The 10789-nt window shown below is 40.7% G+C and overlaps 1 protein-coding gene across 1 annotated transcript; it reads right to left on the bottom strand.

The window, feature by feature from the left end:
- Positions 1 to 205: 205 nt before the first annotated feature.
- Positions 206 to 10313, bottom strand: LOC139614809 (interferon-induced protein 44-like). Its single transcript, XM_071472416.1, has 7 exons — positions 10165 to 10313; positions 9372 to 9405; positions 7625 to 7826; positions 4309 to 4479; positions 3092 to 3260; positions 2350 to 2450; positions 206 to 2266 (listed from the first exon to the last, which is right to left on the bottom strand). The coding sequence occupies exons 1-7, from the start codon at positions 10256 to 10258 to the stop codon at positions 2099 to 2101; spliced, it is 939 nt and encodes a 312-aa protein (XP_071328517.1). The 5' UTR covers positions 10259 to 10313; the 3' UTR covers positions 206 to 2098.
- Between the last annotated feature and the right edge of the window lie 476 nt (positions 10314 to 10789).

The following is a 10789-nucleotide window of genomic DNA, read 5'->3' as shown; positions in this document are numbered from 1 at the left end:
TAAATAGTTACAATATTTGTAAGTTATTTCGATATAGAACACCAGAAGCTATTGATGCCCTCAAGATGGACTTATGGAAACAAAACTGTAATGAGGTTTATACAAATGATAATCAACCTACACAGCCTATGATGTGTTTATGTCCACAATTAGTAAGATCTATGAAAAAAAAACTGTCCATTAAGAAAACATGTGGACACAGAACTAAAGAAGCAGAAAATATTAGAGAATTTATTTGAGCATAGACTTGAAAATTTTATCAAAAAACATTCTCTACTGAGTGACCATAAGTATGGCTTTAGAGCAAATAGGTCTACTTCAATGGCAGTGATGGAACTAGTAGAAGAGATAGCTACAGCAATAGACAACAAAGAATACACCGTGGGTGTGTTTATTGATCTAAAAAAGCATTTGATACCATTTATCAAGGTTTATTAATGAGGAAACTGGAGTGATACAGACTTAAAGGAAAAGCACATTCATGATAAGAAGCTACCTTGAAGACAGATACCCATATGTACTTGTAAATAATGTAGACTCTGATCTGAGGAAGGTTACTTGCAGGATTCCATAAGGTTCAGCGTTGGGATTCAAATTGTTGATATTGTACATAAATGATATTTGCAGGGTGTCTAAATTATTCAATTTTTTTTATTTGCTGATGATACAACTCTATAATGCTCCAGGCAGAGTTTGGAACAGCTTCTAAATTCAGTGGCGGGAGAATTGAAAATGATAAAGGTTTGATATTAACAAGTTATCATTAAATAGAAGTAAGACTAAGTATCCATCAAACTTGGAAATCAACTAATTAAAAATCAAGTTGAAATCAGGATTAGAGAAATTGAAATAGAAAGAAAGAAAAATAAATATTTGGGTGTAATTATAGAATTCACACATAAACATTGTTAAGTCTAAATTGTCAAAAACTGTTGCAGTTTTACATAGAGTTGAGCACACTTTAAATCAAAAATCACTACATGCATTATACTGTTTTCTCATATTACCATACATCACATATTGTGTGGAGGTATGGGGAAACACTTAAACAAATACAAATTCAATTTTCATGTTGCAGAAGAAAGCCATTAGAATAATTTATCAATCAGGTTATTATAAACCAACTCACTCACTATTTATTAATTCATAAACTTTAAAGTTCTATGATCTTATTGACCTTACACACACACACATGCACAGATAATGTACAAAGCACAAATAATTTACTCCCAAACTGTATTCAGAGGCTGTTTGAAAATAGATACGATGGAAAGTTTATATCTCATAATTGGCTGCATTGATTGGTTTGAAATGCGTTGTAATATGATCAACCATCATTCTTCAGTCCACACATGAAATTGGGTAATGATTGATTAAAGTGGGCGTGGCTTATCACAAAAAAATCTAAAATGCCAAACTCTCACCTTTTAAACTTCAAAAATTCATAATAATTCATCCGTAGGTCCTACAGAACTACAGTTTCTTGTGACAAACATTTAACGCACCGCCACCCAGGCTCAGGCCCATTCTGAAGTCCATCACTTTACTTTTTTCATGGTATGCAATATCAGTCAACATCTATATCTCAAATTCTTAATTCAAATGCGAAATGAGAAAAGTGATGGAAGAGCAGTGGTTCACAGTAGTCATGCAGTCATATTCAGGGCAGAAATAACATGTTAGTCAACATCTGGCCTGAACAAAAACTATAATAACTGTAAATAAAATATTGGATACAATTATTTCAATAAGAACAGAACCAATGAAATGTTCAGAGCTTTTACATGAAAAATGACTTCATCAATTAGATGATAATGTGAGATGATAATTTGAAATGAGAAGTGTAAATGTGTTGCTGTCAGAGGCAGAGTGATGGACTGAGCAGCTGTGTACTGTACCTCCACAGCAGCTGTCTCTCTCATGTGTGTGGTATATAGACAGATGTAGATGTGGTGTGCGGGTGTCACTATCCTCACACCTCTGTAATGTGTATATATACATATTCCAGTGACACAGGACAGACTGAACTTCAGACATCAAACACAGACAATAAAACAGAAACTAGCAGCTGGACATCCAGACCTCACTCCTCTGTAGGTCAGGTGAACATCTTGTCGATGAAGTCGTCTCCAAAATCGATAATGAGTCTCAGAGCACTCAGGATCAGAGAGTCCATCTCATCACTGATCTGGATTTCGTGGCTGTAGTTCTTCACTGGACAGATGCAGTTCATTGGGATTCCTACTGCTGAGCTGAAGTCTGACATCTGAAGTTAGAAACATGACAAGCTCTGAGCTCAAACAGAGAAAACATTTACATCACTGAATTGAGTCTCAGTCACAAACTCACCTTTTTCTTCAGGTGTCTGCTCTTGTAGACGTTCTTCAGATCCTTCTCTATTTCACCACAGAGCGCGTCAATATTGGTCACTATTGCCATCTGGGGAATTCCTGCAGATACAGAAACAGTTTTCAGGAGGGCTGAAGCTGACATTATTTCCATTACCGATTCACCTGCTGAGATTTTTTACCCTTCAAATGATTAATGTTTGTCTTTTAAAATGGTCAGGGTCAAACTCTTGTCAGTACAACCTAAAGTCCCAAGTGACATTTCCGAATTGACTTATTTTGTCTGACGACACAAAAACAACAAGGTGATTTTTGTCAGTTTCTTTTGAAAAATGACTTCAATGTTAGACATGTGAGGGTGTTAGAGGAGTTAGGAGAGGAGATGTTCTCTGAAGAGAGGAGTCTTCAACAGGGTCTTGAAGATAGAGAGGGACACCACTGCCCCTGATAGACTTCAGGAGCTGGTTCCACCATCAGGGAACCACAGACCAGAAAAGTCTGGACTGAGACTGTCTGTGTGCAGGGATGGTGATGACAGACCACATTCATTAGAGGAACAAAGTCACAGTCATTCAAGTAGCTGCTGCAATATGTCACACACATTTAATCTACATTTCATAGAGTTATTGAGCTGATGAGTGACTGTAAACCCGACAAATCCTCTTTCATAAACACTGTGGGTAAACTCTGTGTCTGTAAACTGTGTTTCCCAGTCAATGATTGATGGCCGTCTGTGCTCTTACCCAGGTCACTGGCTGTCTCTCTGATGGCCCGCATCTTCTGCAGAACTGAGTTCTTGATTTCTGCTGAGTTTGCAGAAATCACACAAACCAGAATGTGGACTCTGTCGTCTGGAGTGGGTGATGGGTTGTAACCTGGATCATGCTCTGACAGTGGAGACCCTGGGTAGAACTGGAAAACAGTGTTGAATGATGACGTGAGTCGAAACACTAACCTGCTTCAATTCAGAACAAGAACCAGAATTAACAGAGCCTCACTTCAGGTTTGAAGCTGTAACTCAGAACTGTAGGACATGTGCTCATAAGACCTGAATGAAGGCAGCAGACGAGCAGCAGGAGCACTGAGGGTTACACCTCTCAGGTTCATTAAACACTAAACCACAACAGATATAAAGCTTCCTGTTCACAGGTGGAGTCAGAAGATCAGTATAATGAAGATCATACTTCATGCTCAGATAATTGTGTAGAGATTCTGTGTTTGTTGACTCCGGTGGACGACACTCAGCTGGGTATCAGTCGGGAGCCTCTGGCCCAGCAGCCATGTCAGCTCACTTCTCTGCGCAGTGACAGAGCAGCCAGGTAACCATCACTCACCTGGTCAACATGCCACAGTTATCTGTCATTTGCAGTTATCCACAGCTTGATCCAACCCCTCCCTACGACTGTACCATCAACCTCCTTTAAGGTATGTCTCCAACCAATTCAATTCAATTTCAACAAAATTTAATTTGTATAGCGCCAAATCATAATATACATTATCTAAAGGCACTTTACAGGGTAAGGTCAAGACCTTACTTTGTTACAGAGAAAAACCCAACAGTTCCCACAAAGAGCAAGCTCTTGGCGACGGGGGGAGGAAAAACTCCCTTTTAACAGGAAGAAACCTCCAACAGAACCAGGCTCAGGGTGGGCGGCCGTCTGCCTTGACCGGTAATGGCCGTTACAGTTTCAGTTGCAATGAACTGTATTTTTATGTGTGTTTTTGTGTGTTTTTGTGTCACTGTCTTTATAATGTGTAGAATCCTTTTGGTATACTACTCTGTGTGCCTTTAAATTGTCCCCTGGGGACAAATACAGTGTTTCTTGAATTCATCTGCACCTAAGAGCAACTGAGATTGTAAGTATTGTAAGAAATATTCCACTGCATCCCTCTGAAGATTTCTGATGTAAACCTGATAGCAAATCTGCATAGCTTTCATTGAATGAAGTAACAGTTGTACCTTGTAACGTTCCCTCACATGTCCCTTCATGGCCAGTTTGATGTCGTCAGGATGAACTCCACGGTCTGACCCCTCCTTCAACCTCTCCTCCAGGCCCATCATGTCATTGAAGACCAAAGGGTAAAAGGTCTTTGGGTTTCCTTTTCCTTTTCTAAATTTATGAGTTTCATACTGTAACACACACACACACACACACACACACACACAGATTAAATGCTGGTTTAATGATAGTTTGGCTCTACAGTGTTTTCTTTGCAAACATCAGTTTCACTTTAACCCTGAGCAACTCTGGAAAAGGAGAGAGTCCAGCCCCTCTCCAGGAGTCTGGTTCCAGAGCCCATGCTGTGTGTAGGTGAGTCCATTACATTACATTTAGTCATTTAGCAGATGCTTTTATCCAAAGCGACTTTTCTCACTTTGTGAGTCCAACTACATCTAGTTGGTTCCACTCTACCTCCTGCACCAGCTCAGGTTGCGCTGCTATTGTAGTATTTAGAACCAAACTGTCAGAAAGAAAACCTGATTTCTCTGTAACAAACTTGAAATAAATAAAATCAATGATCAGAACAATGTGGATATGTCTTCTGAAAACTTGTCATGTTGGCACTTTTTACGAATGTATTTGAATTTAAATGTGTTGCTTTGTGTCTGATGCTTCATATTGGATTCAGCAGATGATTGCAATATATTCTGATCATGCAGTAAATAGAACCGTCACCTGCACCTGCCTGACCTCAGACTGTTGTTGATGGAACTGAGGCTCCACGGAGCTCGATTCTCTGCCCTTTATACTTTACATTATATAACTTCAATCTTCCTATTTCAACCTCCATTTTACACAGATGATACAGTTTTATCCAGGCTCTGACTCACCTTCAGTTGAGGCTGTCTGGTAATCACCTCTTCATCAAACACTGTACAGTGACGAATGAAACACAGTGTTGTTTCCATGGTGTTACTAGTTATTATATTCCTGTATGTTCTGGTGTATGTGTTGGTGTGTTCTTTCCAGCGTGTTACATAGGTCTGATAAATGTGAGGCTCAGTGCTGCTCATTCTATTGCAGATGACTGACAACATTGATGTTTTGAAGAAACAAGAGGGATGAGAGAGAGTCTCACCACAGAAAACATACAGTGCATCCAGAAAGTATTCACAGCGCTTCACTTTTTCCACATTTTGTTATGTTACAGCCTTAGTCCAAAATGGATTAAATTCATTTTTTACCTCAAAATTCTACACACAATACCCCATAATGACAAAGTGAAAAAGGTTTGCTTGAAATTTTTGCAAATTTATTAAAAATAAAAAACAAAAAAAAATCACATGTACATAAGTATTCATAGCCTTTGCTCAATACTTTGTTGAAGCACCTTTGGCAGCAATTACAGCCTCAAGTCTTTTTGAGTATGATGCTACAAGCTTGGCACACCTATGTTTGGGCAGTTTCTCCCATTCTTCTTTGCAGAACCTCTCAAGCTCCATCAGGTTGGATGGGGAGCGTTGGTGCACAGCTATTTTCAGATCTCTCCAGAGATCAAGTCTGGGCTCTGGCTGGGCCGCTCAAGGACATTCACAGAGTTGTCCCGAAGCCACTCCTTTGTTATCTTGGCCGTGTGCTTAGGGTTGTTGTCCTGTTGGAAGATGAACCTTTGCCCCAGTCTGAGGTCCAGAGCATTCTGGAGCAGGTTATCATCAAGGATGTCTCTGTACATTGCTGCATTCATCTTTCCCTCGACCCTGACTAGTCTCCCAGTTCCTGCTGCCGAAAAACATCCCCATAGCATGATGCTGCCACCACCATGCTTCACTGTAGGGATGGTATTGGCCAGGTGATGAACGGTGCCTGCTTTCCTCCAGACATGACGCTTGGCATTCAGGCCAAAGAGTTCAATCTTTGTTTCATCAGACCAGAGAATTTTGTTTCTCATGGTCTGAGAGACCTTCAGGTGCCTTTTGGTGAACTCCAGACGGGCTGTCATGTGCCTTTTACTGAGGAGTGGCTTCTGTCTGGCCACTCTACCATACAGGCCTGATTGGTGGAGTGCTGCAGAAATGGTTGTTCTTCTGGAAGGTTCTCCTCTCTCCACAGAGCAACGCTGGAGCACTATCAGAGTGACCATTGGGTTCTTGGTCACCTCCCTGACTAAGGTCCTTCAGGCCCGATCGCTCAGATTGGCCAGGCGGCCAGCTCTAGGAAGAGTCCTGGTGGTTCCAAACTTCTTCCATGTACGGATGATACTGTGCTCATTGGGACCTTCAATGCTGCAGAAATTTTTCTGTACCCTTCCCCAGATCTGTGCCAATCCTGTCTTGGAGGTCTACAGACAATTCCTTGGACTTTATGGCTTGGTTTGTGCTCTGACATGCACTGTCAACTGTGGGACCTTAATAGACAGGTGTGTGCCTTTCCAAATCATATCCAATCAACTGAATTTACCACAGGTGGACTCCAATCAAGTTGAGGTAAAAAATGAATTTAATCCATTTTGGAATAAGGCTGTAACATAACAAAATGTGAAAAAAGTGAAGTGCTGTGAATACTTTCTGGATGCACTGAGACATGGATGCATATGAGAAGTGAGACGCTGTTGAATACGACAACACAGCAATGACTCATGTGAACCTGTGATCCATCCTGAGGAACTGTGTGAGCGGCTCATCAAAAGGTGCATGTGACGCTCTGGTTTTGACATGATGTCTGTGGAGACACTACACTACTGTGTTCCAAAGGCTACCCTGCTGCAGTGGAAGTATAAATAAGTGTAAATGAAAACAACTATGTATCTGTGTGTGTGTGCCAGCTGCTGTCTGTGTACGTGTCTGTAGGTGAGTGTAATTTGGCTTCTCACAGCAGCTGTGAGGAGTCAGCTTGCTGGACCTCCACGTTGTACATGCCTGAACATCTGGTCCTGGTCCTAGCAGAAGCACTGACATTTAAGCTTTTATCTATAATTCCTGCACTTTTTCTCTGAGTATTTATCTTGCTCCTGTTGATAAAATGAGTAAAGAAGAGACGGTGATGTTGGTCCAGAAACAGAGGCTAATCGACACATTTATATCCAACCAAACTGTTTTGAAAGAAACGTCATTGTGACATTTAATATTTAAATAATGAGGATATGTTGTTCATTTACACTTAACCAGTCACAAATTAAAACCAACATGAAAAGCAATTACCAGTTTTAACATTGTGGCTGATTGGTGTGTGAACTCATGAACTTCTAGCTGAAGGTTAATCAGACGTCTGCTGCTGCGCACAGCTCTTCATCAGGGTTTATTTATTTCTGCTGAGACACAAATCGAAAGTTCTTACTCTTATGGTGAAACTCTTGTCAGAGGTGGTTGCACTGGCCAAAGCAGGAATAGTCATCCTGCCCCGGAGGACGTTGCTGACAGAGTTGATGAAGGTAGACTTTCCAGCTCCGACGGGTCCGTACAGAAGAACTCTGAGATGTGAGACGTTTCCATTCTCAGGTTTGTACTCCTGAACATACTGAAGGTCCCTCTGTTTGTCTCTGTTAAAAAATACATGTGATTTTTAATGAGATTATAAACCTGTTACAATTGTAACAGATCTCTTTTAGGTTCAAGCATCAATAAATCAACAAACAAGAGAAGAAACATTGGACCTGTTGGTTTGGTTTAATTCAGTCATAGAATTTTGACACATAACACACCTGCACTAACCTGTACTACCCTGTACTATGAAGCTGGATGTGAGGTCACCGAGGTAAGTTTTTCAGTCTTACGATGGGGTTCACTTGTTACTAAGGTCAATCACCATGGTAACTGATGCTGAACTCCTAACCTGCTCTGGAGCAGGTTAACTTCAGAGGATCAGATCAAAACATGTCAACAGCTAAACTACTGACCAATCGGATACCTGGAAAACCTGAGTCATCATGTCTACAGGATCCTGACAGGGACAAAAGAGTGGAGAATAATGTCTAATAATAAAGATCAGTAGATGTTTGTATGGATCAGTGGATGTTCTGCTGTTGGAGTCATTCCATGTGTCCACTCTGGTTTTAAAACAGAGCTTCTAACAAACAGAGGAGAGTTTATCACTAAATAACTCCATCAGAACTATTAGAGCTTCATCTGAACTGAACACAGATTCTTTTATCCACAGGATCCTGACAATGATGAAGCTGTGACTCTCCTCTTCATCACTGCAGCTCAGAATAACATGAGGAGACTCTGAGCAGGGTTCAAATTATCGCTGGGAATTGGGAGGGGGGGCTCTGACACCCCTGATTAAGACTTGGACCCCCCACCCCCAAAGGAGGAAAAAACCTCCTTAAGCCTTAACCTTAAGTTACAACTAACAAGGCTAAAGCTAGAAACTAGCTAACATTAGCGATCATCTATAGCTACTTTACACAGTCTAATTCAGAAACTCTGAAGGTAAGAAAGTAAAGTGGATTTAACAAGCTAGGTTGTTAGCTACTGCTGCTAACATTTACCTACAGTTTTTCAATTAGCGGAGACTTCAAATTGTACCACAAGATTCAGAGAGAGTCCTTTATGTTAAACAGCAGACACATGCAGGACAGTGTCACAAACATGGAAGTATAATAGAGAGCTGGACACACTCAGTGCCACCACTCAGCCTCACTGGCAGTGTTCCCCTGTGGTCACTTATCCAACAAAAATCCCTGTGGCCCAATAATCACTTTTCCCATTGACCTCCATTACAGAAGAGACATCTGTAAAACTGTGGAGAAAATGTGTTTGACTTTCATGACATCATCATGATGTAAGCTAGAGGACTTTACATTTTTAACTGTGTGGACATTGTCTCTGAGTCAGGTGTCCAGTTCCTAAAACACACCCAGAGTTGGGCGGCCCAGTAGTCAAGTGGTTAGGGCGCGTACCACATGAGCGCAAGATGGTCTTGGCAGGCAGTTGCCGGTTCGACTCCTGAACTCTTTCCTGCATGTCATTCCCCTCTCTCTACCCCCTTTCCTGTCAGTCTCCACTGTACTATAAGTTAGGCACAAAAGCCCCCCCAAAAAAAACACACACCCAGAGTGTCCACACATAGTTCAGTGACTCACCCCCAAGATATTGTCCTCCATGGTTCATTCAGAGCTGAAAAGAATATGAGTGATTAATGGAGATAGTGAGGAGAATTAATTATTGTTATTATATTATTAATTAATCATTAACACTGAGCATCATTCAGTATGAAGGATGGTCAAAAATATTCTTCATGTCTTACTGGGAAGAGAGGGGGGCCCAGGTTCTACTAGAAAAACATTTAGTTAACCTGTAAACATGGTGTTCAATGTGCTGAAAGAATATCTGAAGAAAACAGGATGTTTTCACTATCAGTTCCTGGTGAGTTTGTTTCAAAGAAACTATCATGATGCCCTGATTGCCTCATGAAAATGTTTAAATAAATAGTAAAACAGCATTTGTTTTGAGACTAAACACGTTGGTCCGAAGACAGAGACTCTCCCACCGTCAGTCTCTTTGTCTTTGTGCAACACTGATGCCTCACCCTCAATATCACTGTTGTTTTCTTTCATAGACACATTTTAATAATCACTGGCTACTTCACAATAAAAGCCCCCTGATGTTGTTCACCAGTTGAAAGCTTTAATTGTGACTTTGTAACCAGCAGGGTGGGGCATATAGAAATAAATGAAATTTAGACACAGGAATCCAGAAAAGACTGAAACTGTTCAATCTGATGATGAAGAGTTGGACCAAACCAAAATCTTACTTCATGCTTACAATATAATAAAAACATATTTTCAAATATTAAATTATACAGAGCTTTAGTGAAACAACATAAACTCTCAGTCACAACAACATGTTACTGACTCTGAACAGAAAAGTTCTTACTCATTTTGTTTAGCTCATCCGCCACACGTTCATGCTCCATCCTCTTCCTGTTGAAGTTCTGTAGTAAAGTGGAGAAAAGTGAAGTCAGAGGCATATATAAGGTTCACACACATATATACACACACATACACACACACACACACATTGTGAAAGTGAAAGTCACACTGATGGTTTACAGGAAGCTGGTGGTTTTCTGTAAGTCACATGATGATGAAAGTGCAGTGATAACAGAGGGAGGAACCTTTGCATAAAAATGTGTTTGTCTCCAGTTTGGTTCATAGCTGAGGAAGACGATGGAAGAGCAACAAGCAGTTGAGGATTCCTCTCCTCACTGTACAAAGTAACCTGTACAGACTGTGAGGACCACAGACTGTCTCTGTCACAGAGTCCAAAGTTCCTCCCAAAGCCACTGAAGACACCAGATCCTTTTAAAGGAGAACCACAGTGTCAGGAGCAGCTGAGCTGTTCTGTAATCAGTCCTAACAGTTATCTTCTTTTCTTCCTGTGTCTTGAACTGGTGAAACAAAAATCCAAACAAGGTCCATGAACAATAGTCAAAACTCAGGGACAGCCAACAGGACAATGTGAGGAGAAACTGAACAAAAGCACAAGGGAACACTGAGGA

The sequence above is a fragment of the Trachinotus anak genome, unplaced genomic scaffold, assembly GCF_046630095.1.
Source record: "Trachinotus anak isolate AG129_WGS33_773 ecotype Australia unplaced genomic scaffold, CSIRO_AGI_Tana_v1 ptg000039l, whole genome shotgun sequence".
Taxonomy (NCBI): domain Eukaryota; kingdom Metazoa; phylum Chordata; class Actinopteri; order Carangiformes; family Carangidae; genus Trachinotus; species Trachinotus anak.
The sequence above is the reverse complement of the archived record's forward strand: the minus strand, read 5'-3'. Positions and strand labels throughout refer to the sequence as shown.